Here is an 18,320-nt window from a genome sequence, read left to right on the forward strand (position 1 = left end):
TGCTGCTGCTGCTGCAGCTTTACTTTCTAATTTTCTTCACTGTCAGAAATGAGTGAATGAGGCTGGAAAAAGGAACCAGACAAACACATTACAGCTGCATGTGAGTGTGATTCCTAATCTCTGGTCTGAAAGTCTTAAAGGGATGATGAAGGTGAAATTGTTTTTGAAAATATCTGCTTTTACTGCTAATGACTGCATCTTCAAAATTAAAGGCCGATCCCTGTTGTTATTTTGTATTTAAATTAATTCCTCACTTTGACTTCAAACTCTCACTTTCCAACCACAATTAATTCCCCACAGGGTGCATCTCCACATTATCTACAAATTCTCATTTTGTGGAAAGAAAAAAGGAGTGAATGGAACGTGACACATCGTTTTCAGTTCCTTTTGTTTTCCATGAAAACCTCGCGTAATCAAAGCTGATGAGCCAGTTAGCTGCGAATGGTTTTTCAAGGAGCGTAGTGATGATTAATCAAGGAACTGAGCAGCAGCGGCCTCTCCACCCACACTCATTACAAGGTTAATCTCTCCATTGATTATCTCTGCAGAGTAACCTCATACTTCACTGCAGATTTTCTGTTTTCACAAATGTGTGCTCGTCCGTTTCCCTCTGTGGGTGCAGAAGTGTGGCAGTGGGAGCAGATGCAACTGCATGTTTGATAAATGGTGCTCTCAATGATACCATCTTCCCACCACCCCCATTACTACCATATTGAAAAAAATAAATCATATTTAGCGCAACATTTGATTCACATTTATTAACATGAAAAAGGTGTTTTTCTCTCTACAACAAAGCCTAAAGTATTCTCACAGAAGTATTAAAAACAAAAACTTGTGTACAGGGCATAAATATACATTCTGACGTCTCAAGTCTTCAGAGCAGCAGAAGCTGGATGCTGAAGAAGACAGTAAGAGGTCCAAAGTCACACTTCGATTACAACAGGGAACAAGTGTCCCTATAAATGTCCTTCTTTAAGTGATAACACAGATAACACTGTTTCAGAGTCCAAAGGAAGCAACAAACACATTCACATTTATACAGAGTCCACTCGTTTTGGTGTGTGTGTTTTGACAGTACATGTCCATGTGCTCTGCTCCTCGGGGTGTTTGGACTCACGCTGCTTGCCCTCTGGGATGCTGCTTCAGAGGTGACCTAGTTCTCCTGCTTGTCAGCAGAAGGCAGTTTCATCAGCGTGCTTTGTGCCGGGGCACTGAACTGTGCCTGGGATCCTGGGACAGGCCAATTGGACTTGTGTAATGAAGCTCATCACACACACACACACACACACACACGTGCATGCTCCTGCTGCTGTCGTCAGGTCCAGGGCAGCAGAATTTATAACAGCCATTTATTACCCACTCCTTTATCAAAGAAATGTGATTCCTCGGTGCGTTTCAGATACATGCACCGCACTTCCATTATGGGTCATTATGGGGAGGTGACAGAGATGGAGCAGAGGGTGTTGATAGATGTTGGTGCAGGGCCCGGCTGTCACCGCTCCGTCTACTGAGTGGAGTGTATGCGAGACACTCCCCACAAAATGGCTGCGCGGCACCAACATGGCTGCAATTGTGAGGCGCAAGTGATTCACATCTGACGATCAGTAGAAAATATTAAACACATTCATTTGCTGCTTGCATGTGTTTGGAATAACTTACTGGCTTTGAGTAGCAACAAACCGTTGTACTGCTGTGATTTCAGTGCCTCTTCACAGCAGAGTGCACGACTGAGCAATATTTACATGGGAAGTTTATCTTACTGTACTGTTCAGTAGAAACAGATGTAAAGAGAGCGCTCTAAAAAAAAACAAAAACAACTGTGCTTGAAGAAATATCTACAAGAACACTGCAAATTCCCACACTAAGTATGGGCAACTTAACACAACATACTGATACACTTAGTGCAGTAAATCCACATTATCCTAAAGCCTCTCTAGCCTACAGAATACTTATCAAATACAGAAGCAACAATGGCATTACATTCATATAAATAATAATAATAATAACCCCAATAAACCCCAGAAGTCATTTCAGCACTTTCGGCTCCATTCACGTGTTTAAAAACTGAGAACTGAAGACCAGCTTCACGGCGTGTCCTTAACAACTCCCTTTAGAGGTACAATAACTGTCCTTGAGGTTGTGACACCAAATCCCTTGGGATCAAAAACAAAAGAGCATTAAGTCTCTTTCAGCACTGTTCTGTACAGGTCAGGGGTCCTTGGAAGTCGATGGATCTTCAGGAGGTTGCAGGGTTTCACAGATAAAGGGTTGTATCAGCCTACCAGGGTCTCTCTGCCTCTGATTGGCACAGAGGATGAAAGGAGGTGACAAAGAGAAGTCCTGTGGTTTTCTTTACACCTGCGATCAAAATATCTGACCTGCAGAACGGACCTGGCAGCAGAAAAAGAGCGAGTGAGAATGATCGCTCAGTTAATTAGCTGACTGATCAATCTGTAATTCTCAGGTCACGCTCCATTTCCAGGGTTGGCCTTTTTGATTTAGATATATTTTTCCCTCACTGCAGTTTTTGTTTTTTGTTATTAGGAAATAGTAAAAACACGATACACTTGAATTCATTTCAAAACAACAGAGTAGGTCTTTCCTTTAGACATCTAAATAAGTTGGTTTTCACTGTTGAAAATTTGTGTTTCAACTGCAAAATCTGTAGATGAGAGATTGACCTCAGTAAAATAAAGCACAGATTGAGAAAACGATTGTGTTTCTACGTTTTGAAAAAAACGAAACGGTAAAAAACACTGTCCTGAGAAAAGGGGGAGGACTGCTCTCTATGACCAGAGGTCCTCTGTATCCCCATCTGCTCAGTAACAGCTGGAGGTGATTGTTTGAGAGGGAAAGAAGGCAAACCGAACTGCACAGCTTCACTCTCACCCATCTTTTCCATGCAGCAGGTTCTCTGACAGAAGTAATGAGTCACATCAGCAGCTTTTTGCTTCCTGCGTCACAGCCCGGAGACAAATGATGGAATTAAGGGAGAAGAAGATGAGGAGGGATAGAGGGAAAGATAACAAGCAGCGTGAGAGTATTTAGGCTCTTTTTTTTTGTGTCTTTTCTTTCTCCATCTGTCTTTCACTCCCATGATGGCTGAAGGTTGAACAGGTCAGGTCGTGAGGAAGAGAAGAAGAGAAGGCTGCGTGAATTGGGTCTTTTTCGGGCTCTTTGATTGCTGTCTTCAGCAACCTGTTCCCAGATGTAGCCATCCTTCAATATGTCTACAGCCTCCGTGTCACAGGCCTCTGCTTACATTGGGTTTTAGCCTGATCACCCACTCCGCTCCAGGGTTACAGTTGTACAAATCCAGAAGGTGTACGTCAGTGTCCAGGCAGTGCTCACCTGTCAAAAACATGTGGTTGGACTTTAGGGTTGATTTTAAGCATCATTTCATTTCATTTTTATTTTCATTATCAGTAAATCTGATGATTATTCTCTCGATTAGTTCATTCTTTTACCTTATAAATGAAAAAACATTGTGAAAGCAGGATTTTTAGGTTTTATTTACAAAAATACTGACATTTACAATTACATAAAACTTGAAGCTGTTAACATTTAAAATTGAGAATTATCAGGGCTTTGAGTAAAAAGTTTTCGCTCAAAAAATTACAATTAATGAGGTATCAAAGCAAGTTCTGTGTCTCCAGTTGTTGCTGTATGAACTGAAAATGTGAGGTGCAGATTAACAGATTAACAGATATTTCATCATGGAGTTGAGCTGAAAAGGTTTCCTCTCACTGTGCCAGCTCTCCTGTGACAGCATAGACACGTGTGTCATAAACATTTGTCTGCTCTGATAACTGCAGATGCACGTCCTGTCTCTTTGGTGCCAGCACAGTTCATTATATAAGACCTTGCTATTCTCATCAGTTCAATGAACAGAAAGACACTCAAATGCCAACACTTCCTCTTACCAATATTTCCTCCCACTTCGTACAGGACACAGTCTGGATAGGCCACAGCACCATTTCTGCTGAGAGACATATAACACAAATGTGATCTTCTGTTTTTCCATAAATGAAAAAATTCATAATATTTAATTCCATAGATAATATTCATCAGATTACAATCAAAATTGACACGGTGGCTTGACAAAAGCTTAAACTAGACAGCTATTGGCATTTAGGTTACCAGCTGTCATTCGGCAGCTGGTAACCTAAAGAAGAAGGCATTAAAATAATTTTTTTTGTGAAATGAAAATTAATAATCGCCTCTTCCATCCCCATTTTCTTATCAGTGTTGTATTTCTGAGATTACGTTTATTTATTGTTATTAGCTTTCATGTTAAGGATCTCTTTTTGGATTGATATATGTCCTATGGCTTTATCAAAGCCAGATTCAAACTAGTTACAAGTCATAACCTCTTTTCCTGTCTTTGTACATTAAAATGAAATCTCGGCCTTGTGAAACAGGCTGAGGCTAATGTGGAGCCTTTTAAACTCTTTGTGGTACTACACCTTCGTATTTTGCCCTTTCCATTTTCGGGGCTGCGGAGGAACTGGCGGTGAAACTGAGCGAGCAGGTCTGAGGTTCGGGAGTTGACGGTGAGCTGAAACTCCATGGTGCCGCTCAGCAGATCCCCGACCTGGATCTTCACAGTACGGCACAGCTTCAAAACCAAAAGAGAGAAGAGAATATTCAGCACCAAGATGACTCTGAATATGATGGGAATAATTGAGCTGCAGAGTTTTTGTGGATGAAAAGATCAACACATAAGCATTACACCAAAAGTTCTTAGTCTGTTTTAAAATACAAAATAAAATGGCCACATAAATTGAGATTTGATGTCGTGATTTACAAGTCTTTTACTGTTTCCATGGTTGCTTTAACTGTGATGTACAGTCAGCACAGTTTATGCTCACCTCTGAAGTGTTTTTATCAGGTTTTTCCCGGCTGTCAGTGTGGATCTTCCTCAGCAGGTTCTTGATGCGGCGATCATAGAACTGGTAACGCCGGTTACTGTTCTCATTCAGCTTACGCACCTGGCCCATGAGGAAATTGGGGATCTGAAAAATAAAGACAAAAAGAAAAACAAATAAAAATTGTAATAAATGTCATATTTAATTCCTCTAAATATTAATGGAATCTAAATCCAATTTCACAGAAAATCTTATCATCAGGTCTGCTTACTACTGTTTTCATAAATCTTTCAGCCAGAAAGTAGAACAAAGGCAAAGGTGTGATAAGAATTTTGCTGCTTTAAGCTCAGTTAACTTTGGCTAATATTCAAATCCCAGCCTGGCATATTAAAGTACACTTGATTAGTGAGCATTACTTAGTAATACATTACTTGTACGTATTCTGCAAATAACTGAATTGATTGAATATGTTGCCAATTGTCCATTACCCACCGTCCAAAGTAGGTCCTGGTAGCGTATGAGAAGCCTCATAACATCAGCTGCCTTCTCCGCCTGTCCTTTCTCTGCCCCGTCAGTCAGTCTGCTGGGGACAGCCTTATGGAGGAAGAGGTTGGGAGCCATGATGGTGGCTACGGCCCACAGGTTCATCCTGTTCCTCTTCTCTTTGGAGACTACCTTCTGGAGGAACTCTAGGAGGACCTACGGGACACACGTGGAGTCATGCATAGTTTGTATAGACTCTAAAAACTTTTCTCTCATTTTCAACTTAGTGATGTGTAAATGTTCTTCAAAAGAGAGATGGAGTAAAGTGAATCATCTGCATCGCCTCTCCTGAGAAGTATGTTGATACACAGTAACTTTCAGCTGCCTCCACCACAGTCAAAGTAATTGGTTCAGGTGGGTTTTGTGCTTCTGGATGCTGTAAGCAGAGATGACTGCACACTTGTGTTCGTGAAAATGACTCATGGTTAATGTGAGCCATTATATAATAGAGAAGAGTTTTGAATATCTCCATTAAGAGCAGCATAGTACAGCAATGTGTTATGCAACAGTGCTCTGAGCTGTCATATTTGGCAAAGGCTTAAATTACAATCACATCCTCACAACCTTAAGAGAAACATGTTGGGTGTGGTAAAATTTTTTGCAGAGGTACCTGATCAGAAACTCAATTTTCCACTTTTAGCCCCATTTATGGATTTGATTAAATATTTTTATTTTCCAAAATTTACGATTTGATTTTACTCAATATAGAATTGTATATGTGTATGTGTTTTCTGTACCTTCAGTGTGTTCCTGTTGGGCTCAGGGAGCAGCAGGATGAGCAGGTTTAACATGTGGAGTTTCTGTTTCAGCTCTGTGATGTCTGAAGGAGGAGGGAGGAGCAAAGGTAAGGCAGGTTACCCACACACACACACAAACACACACCCTCTTCATTTCCTCTGTGTTTGGCTAAGAATAATGGGATGCCTAAAGATTAATGACATTGTGACAGGTGGTCATTAAGTTTGTTAGTTTATGTCTCAGTGGTCACAGCATTTATCATTTTGCACTGTCTCTTCACAAATGACAAATCAGTGAGTCATCAATCAGGTTATTTTAATATCAATCTATTGTTTTCTTATGGTGGAACTAATGAGAGTAAAGCTGATCTTTCACACCTCTTTGACATGTTGCATCTCTTAAAAGTCTATGAACATGTTCACTTCTATGTCGATTTGAGTGGAAAAGATGAACGTCATGCTGTGCCGCCATCATGGTTAAAAGAGTCAGGTAATTATCATGTGACCCCTGCTGAGCTATCTGGAAATTTGGGCTACAAAATTTTATTATACCCCAAAAATGCAATAACCTCCTGTGGAGACACAGCCATACAACCATCTATCCTCTGATGTACTGTATGATATATCATAGGCCTGATCATTTCACTGCCCTGAAAGTCAAAAGTCTTAGAACCAAGCTCCTGTCTCCATAGAGGACAGCTTTAATTGGCTAAATGCAACAGACGGTGAAGACGTTTTTACTATTTATGAATCCAGATGTACATTTACATTTGTGAACTGAAGCTACAGCTGCTGGTGATAAAAGCTGAGAATAACACCAGTGTCCACTGACCTCTGACGGCGCTGAAGGTGTTGAGATACTCTGCAGTGAGTAAAGGAGCAGGAAGCTCCCGGATGAACTTTTTCAGGAGTGCAGCCGCATCATTTGGACTCACTTCATCCCAGCTGACCTGACCGGAGTAGAAGTTGGTCTCCAGATTCTGCTGCAGCAGCTAGGGACCGAAAACAGTCAGATGTTTATTACAGAGCAGCATTGCCATGGTCAGTGTGAAGTTCTTTCTTACCTTAAACTAGCTTAAGCTATGAATGGCGTGGAATGTGGTACTGGGTCATACCGTATGCTGCTCTCGTCTTTATAAGTAAAGATTAAATACACAAATAAATGGTGCTGCAGTATCTCGATCCACTAGCTACAGCTAAACAACAACTAAAGAAATTTGGTTTAACTCTGATCAATCACGTCACGTCCGTGATCAATTAGCAATTCCTAAATTGATCTGTCCAAGTTATTGGACAGATCAATTGGATGGAGTTTTATCCTTCAGTGTCAGATGGCGACCTCTTCTGGCAGTTTGGATGTTATAGCATCAGCATTTACTGAATGTGGAGAAGTAAATACATTAACATGGGGGCGTCTAGCATTAGCTGAAAAAAAATTATTAATTTTGTTTTATTGGAATTGGTATTTCTAAATGTCAACTGTAGTTAAACTCAGCACTGCTGTAACTCTTCTGGTATTTACAGTCTCAAAATTATGCCTGCTCTTTAGAACATTTTTGTTTTGCTTTGAGTTAAATAACAGAAAGAAAATGGCAGACCTTGTGACAAAATAATCTATTCGAGTGAGAGACAGAAATCAGTTATGACCCAGATATTGTACCTTGATTCTGGACTGAGATCCTGGAACCCGCAGGATCCCCTCAGAGTCGACTCCTTTCTTATCCAAAAATGACAATAACTGCAGAGGGTGTGGAGGGAGACAGAGAGACATTAGCAGAGAGTCAGACATGACTGGATAAGAATCTCTTGCTCACCTCTGCTGGTTAGTCTTAGTAACTGCTGCTACATACAGGGTGTGGTCAAAGCATCTCACATTGAGAGGTCACTGAGATTGTGTTATGTACTTTATCTTTATCTGAATAAGTAAACTCAATGATGACAAGAAAAAACCTCATCCTGTGCCACAGCTGGTGTGAATAGCAAATGTAATAAAACAGTGTGTTGGTACAATATATACTGCAACTTTTCTTCACTTCGTCATTGAATGCAGTAAAAAGGCTGTGGACATGATTTGTATTTTGGGCTCTCACCGTCTGCAGAAAGAGTGGAATCATGGTGTTGGGCTTTATTTTCTGATCATTCTCCAAAAGTGTGGACAGCTGCACCCCAAACAGCGTGCTCTCTGTGAAAGACCCAAATGTCACTCAGTTGTTCATCCGCCAAAACATAATCCATGTCTGCATATGTCTTTACGTCCATTTCATAGCATGTGGAATTTAATGTAAGTGTAAAAACATAATGTAATTGCAGTGCGTCAAACTATAGCCCCAAGACAGACAATGCAAGGATTATTAATGAGTGATTCAGCTCTTATTAAAGGACATCATCCTGGTTTAATCATTTTTGTGTCATTTTTGTAGAAAAGGTTAGGGTTAGGGTTAGCGCTGTAGATAAGCTTAAATCATTTGTTTGATTTGATTTTGAGTGGCACAGTGAGAGAGTACAAGTATGAGAAGAGACGCAAGATAAGCAACGCACAACTGTCAGTTAAAATAATGTGTACAAAAAAAAAAAACACAAGCTGTTTTCATATGTTTTTCTTTCTTGTATTTATGTACTAATGAAGGTCATCATACCTGGGATTTTCCTCTTAGAGGTTTTGTGCCTTTTGACCTCGAGTTCTAGGAGGTCACACAGTGCAGTCATGTCGATGAGAGCCAACTGACGCACCTTCTTCATGTCAGCATGGGAGAGATCTTGTATTCGAGTCATTCCTAGACGACACTTGGGGCAGATCACCCGCTGAGGAGGTGAGAGTGGATGGAAAGAAAATGAGAAGAGGAGAAGTGGAGTTGAGAGGTAGAAGGAGGCGATTAAGAGGTGAAAAAAAGAGAAGGGAATAGGCCACGGTGAGTGATGTGGAACAAAAAACATACAGACTCTCAAATTATATATGCACTTGCTTTATTATACAATTATCATGTAAACCTTCCAATTTGTCTCACTGAAGAATTCAGAGATAAATAAATCTGATGAACTTTGTGATGCCACTCTCCTTCACTATATTTAACCATATTATCTAACATTTGGAATGAAATACAACTAGCTTTATTTATCGTTTTTGTGTAGTTCAAACTCAGCCTGACCAAAAAAACTGAAACACTTCAGGCCTGGCAGAAACGTGTAATGATCCCGGCTCTATGTTTGGTGAAAATGTCAGCCAATTAGCCCTGCTACAATTGTGTTACTGTATCAGTGGCAGCTACTTTTATTTTTGAGGAATGCCAACAATAATCAGAACCACAGATTAAGCAAAACACAGAGTGATGGACTCAAGACAGATTGAAGATTATTTCAATTTAGGAGAAGATTAAAGTCTGGTATTCTGATCACAAAAACACAAGAGCATTGGAAATGCTTTTACCATAATTATGTCGGTGACTGGGGTGAAAATGAAGCAAAGTGATACTTACACTCTATGTGGGGCTTCTAAAGTGAAGCTGGAATGACTTTACCTAAAATTTATTAATTGAGTTCTTATCTGTACCTGACTTTAATACTAACTCTGTTTTGATTGTATTTACAGAGTAGCAGAAAACTACTGAAAAAGATAGATCTCCATCCTGATACACATTATCACACCTGTTAACCAGGGTTATTATTCATCATAAATATTCCTTGCCCTTCAATATTGTGTAAATATTATTAAATCCTCTAAATAAAAACAAGTTTCAGTGGATGTTTTTAACATCCAATAACTGAAATGAATGCAGGAAATACAGACACTGAAAAATGTTTTTGGCTTTAATACATGTTTGGATGCTTACGGGTAGGGTGCCATCCTCTTTCTTGCGTTGGGTGTTGTTCTGCGGCAGTTTGGCTTGTTTGAGGAAGATGACAGCCTGCTCACAATAAGCCACATCGGTGATGAAGAATTCCTCTTTTGGAGCACCTCGCTGATGCTCTGGTGTCACAGCTGAGCAGGAAACACACCAATAAATACAAACACTCCCATACACCTACATCTGTTAGTTAATTTAAGGAATTCACTATACAAATGTTATTAAAATCAGATTTGAATGCATGCTACAGTTTACGACTGCTCTGCTGCCTATCTCTTATTTCCTAAAACAGAAGAAAGCTCCTCAGAATGGTGAGCTGTCTAAACTCATTATTGTTCCAGAATGAAAATGTCATAATTTATTGTCTGACATCATCTTGGTTTCAGCAATGCCATGTAAGAATACAAATTTAGATGTGCCTTGATAGTATTCAATATAACAATATTTGGCAAGTGACCGTGGTGCCATGAGGACAGGGACTTTCTCTGGTGGCAGAGTGCAAACGTGAAGTGATTTACCTGGGGATTGATCTGAACCAATTAGAAGATTGAGAAAATCCTTCATCATGCCCCCACAAATCTGCTGCTCACCTGACTTCTTCAGGCATGTTTTTTTTTTTTTTAAGACATCACACTTCATGTGTAATTAAACCTATGAGCAATTGTAAGATGACATGGAAGTTCATCAATGATTTTATTTAAATATAGTGGGCCAGGTCATTGACTGAAGTCTTTTTTTTCACTCAATCTGGTTGTCAAAATATAAGAAGCTTTTGAAACCTGTGCATTTGCTTTTTTGTTATTCCCTCAAGTTACTTTCTATTTTGATTTAAGTACATTGTGTAGCTCTTACCAGATAGTGGTGTTTTGGCAACAGAAGCCATGCTGTTTTGGCCAAGGTCCTCACTATGCTGAGGCTCTGGCAAAAGGGTCTGGGGAGAGAGACCATTGACACAATATCACTTACTGTAAAGGGTATTTCATTTTGTCCATGGAGTAGATGCACATGGATGCAGTAAATGTTTCTTTTGATAAAGGTCTGATAAAGATCAGAGGAACACTGTCTCTATTCTCCTATCATGGTATCTCAGGCAGACAGAGAGGACAAAGCATGGCCTTTACATGTGATTTCCATTTATTGTTACAGATCAGCACCTCTGCGTGGAACAAGAACTCCTGCAATTCACAGGAGGAGGTTCACTAAGTTCTGACATTCCTTTGGGAAATGTGTCTTTATATTTTACCGTGTTAACAGCTCTGACCCCAACAGGCTCTCTATTGTAAACTTGTGTGATAGAGTCACAGTAATCCTGATGGTGGACTCCCGGAATACTGATTAATTTTGTATCCAGGAAATATAACTGTCTATAATGCAAGTTGTGAGGTGTCTGCTATGATGGTTAGTTTCTGTGCATTATGAATGACATTTATATTTAGAACACCCTCAATTTTGAGTTTGAAGTTTATATTTTCTTTTGAATTGATCAAGAAGAGACAGAAAGCTGCTACAAGTCACTTCTCAATGTCCTTAGTTTCCTTTTATAGATAATTGAAAGAATGGACAACTAGTTTTTTCTGGAGCTCATGGTTTTCCTCCTCCAACCAGATTTAAGATATTGTGGTCTGTTAGACAACAACCTCTGTTGTTCTGTAAACCCTGTAGATCTTCTGGGATTCAAGGTTTCAAATAGTAAACAAAGTGTCAAAGTCCTAACCTTAGTGATGGGGGAATTGAAGATGTCGCGTACGTCACGTGGCGCTGGTTTATTCCTTTTGCGGAGAGACAGCGTGTAGGAGTCCAGTCGCCGCTGGACGGCCTCAGCCTGTGTCCGGGTCAGAGTGGACAGCAGCACCGCATTGTCTACATCTCCACTGTCCTCACTGATGAGGGTTGACAAACCAGCATCTGCCAACCACTGTTCCTCCTGTTCACCTTCTGAGACACAAAAACAAACATCAAGGAGAGATTCTAGCTGGCCACATGTAAATACACACAGAAAGATACAGTTCAAATACAATATGCTACATTATTAATGTCTTTGATATAATATGGTGTATATATTTTAACAGGAGTAATGCATAGTTTCTGCATTAAGTCCCACATCAGTCTTAAACAACTACTGATTTTCAAACTTAATAATTATGTTATAGCTAACAAAGACTTTAATCAGCTGCTAGGAAGCATCCATAGTGTCCAAAAGTATATTACTATATATAAATAAATGTTTATCGGTCACTGTAGCTTCAAAAGACTTTCAGTTTTAGTCTTATTTGTTGTCATGGAAATTTACAGTTTACATTATTCAATACCATTTTATCAAGTTCAGGTCATATATTCCAGCAATATTCCATATAATCTCTAAACTAATTGTGTATTGAGGAGCTAATGTTAGCTCTGTCACTTGGTTCAAGTGTGTGGAAAATCAGGTAACAACTAATCTGAAAAGTGCTGTTTCAATTTAGTGATTTGCCCATCTCCACTGTAAACACATAACATTATAAACTGATGGAGAATTGATGTAGCCAGCTCCTGGACCCTAAAGGCAGGGGATATTAAGATGTTAATTCAATAAGGGATAACATAAAATGATTTTCCCTGTTAAAATAATGAGGCATGATTACACACAAACATAGATCACCACTTCAACAGGAATATAAATCAGTGCATCTGTTTAGCAAAATATTGAAAAGATCTAAAGCCAGGATTAACACAGCCAGATCCTTTGAAGGACTTTCCCACTGAGTCAGCATCCATGAAGGGCTATTTGGGATTGTGCATAGACAACACTTGCTTCCACAGAGTGTTTGATAGTGTTGTCATGGTGATGTGGATTACTTTGCTGCATGATAGAAAGCCGATATGCTGCCATGGCAGATGTATCATTTCATAGGGTATCTCAGTGACATTTGTGCCAAAGATTAAAGGCTCATAAATTGATAAATGACTTCTCTCTGCCTGTGTTTGGTCCATCAGTACAGGACATGCAGGATTCACCTTCTGATTGTCTGGAGTCTCTCCTGGTGCAGTCGAGGTCTGTATAGCCACTCCCCTGTCGGATGGTCTCCACCTCACTCCAGAAGGAGTCCAGGCAGAGCTTGTCCGGGTACTGCTCCTGATCTTGGGCGGGAAGCGCGTCGGTGCTGTGGGAGTATTCAGCGGCTGCCTGGTCCTGCGGGCTGGCCCAGGGCTCCACGCTCATCTCGGTGGGGCTGGGATCTCTGGTGCAGACATACACACACGTAAAGAAATCGCACGCATGCATGCAAACAAAGCAGCAGAGACACGGAGACACATACAAACAGAGGAGGAACTGTGAAGAATGAGGATGGATCAGCCAGGAGAGCACAGAGAGATGGAGAGACAAAAGGAGAAGGATGGAGGAAGGGCCGCAGTGAGGAGAGAGACGGCGAGAGCGGACGCAAAGGGGGGTCTCTATTGTTCTTGTAAAATGTGGCCTGGAGCAAAGTACCGTAAAGATCCACTAGATGTCACTGTAACAGTGTGATTTCTGCTCCCATTAAAGACACACCCCTTTCTATCAACTGAAACATATTCATGAATTGAATTGAAATCATACAATGACCAATTTTAGAAAAAAATTAAAAAAAATCATCCTCATAAAGTCATATACGTCTGGCCCCAGTTTCCTTTTCAAACACAAGTAGGATAAATAAGCTCCACTTCCTGTGCAGTGCTCAACAACAGAGAATACTGTTCTCTGACAACAATGGATACACTCAAATGGAAGACATGCTCACACCCTCAAGCACTAAAATGTGACCTGGTGGAATCAGGCACAGGAAGTGGTCAGCTGACTCACTCAGTCGGTGTGCAGTTCAGTCACATTCTTGTCGTCAGCACATCTCCACAGAGACAACAAATCCGAGTAGCCCATTTCTAAGGAATGCCAGATGGCTCATTGTGCCAATAAAACTGAGGAGACGCAATGAAGTAATCGGTTCCTGATGTATCAGAGACAAAAATACCAATAATGCTCTCAGGTGTGACTCTATGAAGTCCCTCATCTAGTAAAAGGCAGTTGAAAGCAGATTGGTGTTGCTCTTGATCAATGTTCTGGTGTCTTAAACAAGTTTCTCAAGAAGGGTGGGGGTATGAGTTTCAACAGATAATTAATTCATTATTCGTTATCTTTTGTTAGAAAGTAACAACAGAACATAAAGATGCATAGAATCTGAATCTAAGTAACATCACATTCCAAACCAGGAACTATTTCTCATTCACAGACAGAATGAATAGTGATTGTGGTTAACATTATCTGGTAGTCCCAAACATTTGGCAGAAAAGGTAAGGCTGTATTCTAAATTTATATGCACTTGTGACACTATATTGTAAAACTATAATCACTTTTTTATTGCAGTTAAGTCCATGAACACCTATTTCATGGACCGATAGCATGGATCATAGCTTTTTTTTTCTTTTTTTTACAATTCTTAACAGTCGGGTTCCTTTCCATCAAACTGATTTACTATGAAATGTAAGTGCCATTCAATCTAATGTGAGACGCCAAAAAACATTTCAGCAACTGTATGAGCGTTTCTGTCTTTTTTCTTAGCTCCTCCCTCAACATATTGGAGAAATTAAATGTTTCACCCAAGGAAACTTTAAATAAAAAAAAAAAAAAATGCAATCTGATCAGAACTGATCAGACATCAAAATCAGTGAGGGTTATCAGACAGGAAAATGCAGTGGCGAGCACATTTAATAAGAAATACTGACATTGGAAAGACTGCTATTTTCATACACCACTTGATTCACTGTATCCCTCACAGACAGCTGTCCAAAACCACAACATGTGCTCCCAACTTGCATAAAATAGCTCAGGCCTGAGAGATAAGATGTCTACAGACAGCTAGCTCAGCAGGGTACCAAACCACATCAACTAAATACCTCAAACTGAATAAAATCCGGAAACTTAACATACAAAGTTTATGTTGACATCAAGCTCACATGTTCAACTTGTTTCTTTTTCAGTGATAAAAGTTTCTCTACAAATTGCCATATGTGTTTTCAAGGCTAGGACAAATATCAAGAGAGCCAGCATCTAAAAATGTTTGGTAAATACAGACTCTGTGGCTGCAAGAACCACAGCTGCATGGTTTTGAATGACTCATTTATCTTAAGCAGTTGCGCTCAACACTCAAACTTTCACCAACACAAGACTTTGGTCCTACAGATCCAGCTACAGATAAAGCTACATACCTGGCTTTTTTCTTGTGGGTTGCCTTCACACGTTTGCCCATCATTGGGCTTCGGACAGGCCGGAACCTAAAACGGTTTAACCTGGGGTGTGAGAACTGCATGTCGAATGGAAGCCTGAACACAACCTCCTCTATGCCTCCCATATCCACTGCACTAAAGGGATCCAGGAACAAAACCTAGCTTTATCCAGTCTTGGAGAACAGACACCATGTGAGGACAATGCAAATCTGTTCGCTGCTTCAGTTATCCTGTGCTGTGGAAAATGGGATGTTGCAAGTCTTTACTGGAGCTCCAGGCTGTGTGGCGTGTTTGTGGGCTGGGCGCTGAGTGGTGCTAGAATAGGAATGTGGGAGAGAGTGACAATTCTTTGTATATCAACACATCTTCTATACCTGTCCCCTCCCTCCTTTGTCTGAGGTAACACACCCTGCTGATCTACCTGATGGCCATTAACTTCCTCTTTGGTTCAATCAGGAATCCATTTCCTCTGCCCCCTACTTTAGAATACTTTGAGAGAATAATAACCTTCCTTATTCCAGTATGATTTAAAGCTAAAGTACATCAACAATTTAAGCCTCTGGCCACAGTAGTAAAAACAGCCTAACTTCAAGGTCTCTTATTGACAGCTACACAAGTCAACTTGAGCTAATTAATCAAGGATTCTTTGTTGTTAAGAAGAGGCATCTTATCACCCCTTTGCTTTGCTGTTAATGCATGAGTAAATTCATCAAATGAATCAAAGGATAAAGATTTGTTATTCTTATTCAAATTGTGGTTGCGCTTGCATTGCAAACAGGCAATCTAACATTAGCTATCACACACTTCTGGAGTGACAGCCAGTCTGCTGGTTGGTGTGTTAAATGAAATCATGCCTTATATGCAGAAGACAGCTACCTATTGCAGTATTCACAATTGCGTAACTAACATGAATAATCTGAGCATGACTAAACAGTTCATATAAATAACTTTGTGTGTCTGTGTGTGTGGGTGTGAGCATACATGTGCGTGTGCGTGTGAGAAAGAGTGAGAGAAACTGAAAAGTTGACAAAGTTTCTGAAATGCAACTGGTCTGTCAACATTGCCCATGAGCAGCGCTGTAACCAACCAGCCCATTGGCATGCTGATGTCAACAAACATGTCAGCTGAGCCTGTGAACAGACAGGAGACATGTTGAGGTGGCGGAAAAGGCAGAAAAAAAGCCAGGGCTTTTCCTGCCTACTAAACCGTCACAGAACTAATTTTGAAATGTATATCCATAAAACTTCAACTAAAACCAGTTTGCAAGAGCCTTATGTACTACCTGAATATATACCCAAAATAAAGGTTTCAGACTTGAATGAGGCTCCTGACAATGAAGTCATGACTTCTAAAACCAACTACAAGCTAAAAATACTACCAGCTTCATGATGAAATGACAGATTATAAATACCAGCGAAGAAGGTTTTTTCACTGGCTTCCTTGTTTTGCCTCAAGAATCAAGAAGTAAAACGGCATTGGCTTATTTTTAAAACTGCTAATAACATTCTTCATCAGAGCTCAACTGCAAAACAAAGCACATATGAAAAACAATACTCCATGTTACACAATAAAAGAAAGCATTACTGCAAATGTCAAGGTGTTGGGATTGTTTCTTTTTGAATGGACTTCCCATTAACAAAGAGAATCAACAGGAAAACATCTACTTGGAATAAAGAATGGCCAAAATGTCAAACTGTTGACTTGTGTATAAACTCGGTGCTAAAGGAAATAACATTCAGTAACCTTAGTCAACAACTTGGGTCAAGGAATACAGTAATCCACTTGAAAAAGCTGCTTTTGTTGAAAGCAACATACTGTTAAATCCTCATGGCTGAATTCCACTGCAAGCCTCTTAAGTTACTGAGAATGCAACAGCTAGCTCATACAGTTCTGAGAAAGTGCTTCTTCTCAAAGTCTGTCACAGCAGGTCAGATCTGCCCTGTGATATGGAAAATCCTCAACACAGAGGGTGGCGAGAAAGTAGTTCAAAACACAATAGCATGAAACCGTGAAACAGGGCTATCAAAAATTCAACAATCTGAAAGTGCAAATAGTTGGTCTTATTCAACAGAGCCTTCTCAGTTCACCTCAGTCGGTCAAGTTAGTTTATGATCCTAAAACTAGGTTTTATTAAACCCAGTTTTCACAAAGAGTAAAGTAGCTTGATCCAAGCGCGTGACTCATGGTCTACCAGAACCTGAGCCCACAACAACAGCAAAGACCTGATCCTACCTGGCCTTGGGCCGTCCGCTGGCTCTGCCCGCCAGTAGCAGCAGGGCCAGCGAGCCACTTCTCCCCCATGGCATCCTGCTGTTGTACCCCCAAAACTGCAGCGAGCAGTAGGAAACAGCAGCTGCCTGCCCCTGGCAAGCTGCTTCCTTGTAACCTCTTCAGTGCACAAACACATTAGGACAAGGACAATCTCAGTGCACTGGCAAGCACGTCACTACACCACATCCTGGGGCAGGAAAGGAGGTCTGCATGGGGGGCGGAGAGGGAGAGAAGCTGAGGGATTGAATAGCTGAACAGGCCTGAGACACAGAGGGGAGAGACTGTCTGACTGGCTGTTAGGATAGACAGACAGCTGCATGACTGACTGACTGACTGGCCAGCTGGGTGGATGAGTTGACTAAGCGTTTGGATAAAGTTACAATGGGCCTGTATTATTTTCATCACTGGGACAAAGAAAAGCGGAAAACACCCTTTATGTACCAGCATCATGTTCACTCATTCATTTACTGATTTACTCAAACCCAAGAACAATGGTCCAAAATGTTCTCTTTAACTTGATCTCTGCTCTGCAGTCTTGACAGTTTTCAGCAGTAACTGAGGTCATGGTCCAGTTTATTGTCACTTATTTACAGTTGGGTTGAATATCAATGGTCTCAGTTCAACAGGAACCAACTAATGACAAGCAGTGGTGTTTGAACTTTGGATCAAGTGTAGGGGAGGGGGGAACCCAGGGAAGAGTGGATTGATGAGGCGCAGGGTAGCAGAAGCACCACAACTCTACCCTCATAGTAGCATCAAAAAACTACATGGGCTCAGTCTGCATCTGTTTCAAGATCTGAAACAGTGTAGTGTTTCAAAGG

At 40.5% G+C, this 18,320-nt stretch overlaps 1 protein-coding gene across 4 annotated transcripts; it reads right to left on the reverse strand.

Moving 5' to 3' along the window:
• Window positions 1–737: 737 nt before the first annotated feature.
• On the reverse strand, window positions 738–17,635 carry arhgap40 (Rho GTPase activating protein 40). Of its 4 annotated transcripts, none has more exons than XM_029503287.1 (15): window positions 17,461–17,635; window positions 12,985–13,206; window positions 11,705–11,925; window positions 10,843–10,921; window positions 9,976–10,124; window positions 8,785–8,950; window positions 8,239–8,330; window positions 7,809–7,886; window positions 6,981–7,140; window positions 6,149–6,231; window positions 5,361–5,567; window positions 4,872–5,015; window positions 4,467–4,618; window positions 3,924–3,979; window positions 738–3,351 (listed from the first exon to the last, which is right to left on the reverse strand). In XM_029503287.1, the coding sequence occupies exons 1-15, from the start codon at window positions 17,633–17,635 to the stop codon at window positions 3,245–3,247; spliced, it is 2,091 nt and encodes a 696-aa protein (XP_029359147.1). In that variant the 3' UTR covers window positions 738–3,244. The 4 variants fall into 4 exon arrangements, with proteins under 4 accessions (XP_029359147.1, XP_029359150.1, XP_029359149.1 ...); XM_029503290.1 differs by having other exon boundaries at window positions 3,924–3,982; window positions 12,985–13,208; window positions 17,461–17,589; XM_029503289.1 differs by lacking the exon at window positions 17,461–17,635 and adding an exon at window positions 15,211–15,542 and having other exon boundaries at window positions 3,924–3,982; window positions 11,705–11,922; window positions 12,985–13,208.
• Window positions 17,636–18,320: the final 685 nt, after the last annotated feature.

Source organism: Echeneis naucrates, chromosome 5 (genome assembly GCF_900963305.1).
Source record: "Echeneis naucrates chromosome 5, fEcheNa1.1, whole genome shotgun sequence".
In the NCBI taxonomy this organism is placed as follows: Eukaryota; Metazoa; Chordata; class Actinopteri; order Carangiformes; family Echeneidae; genus Echeneis; species Echeneis naucrates.

What these genes read in the sequence shown, in the direction of transcription:
- arhgap40 (XM_029503287.1), bottom strand. Translation starts at nt 17,635, where the DNA reads ATGTGTTTGTGCACTGAAGAGGTTACAAGGAAGCAGCTTGCCAGGGGC. An exon ending in AGCGGACGGCCCAAGGCCAG is followed by an intron (nt 13,207 to 17,460) that starts GTAGGATCAGGT and finishes TCTGCACCAGAG; the next exon opens with ATCCCAGCCCCACCGAGATG. An exon ending in TGCCAAAACACCACTATCTG is followed by an intron (nt 10,125 to 10,842) that starts GTAAGAGCTACA and finishes TTTCCTGCTCAG; the next exon opens with CTGTGACACCAGAGCATCAG.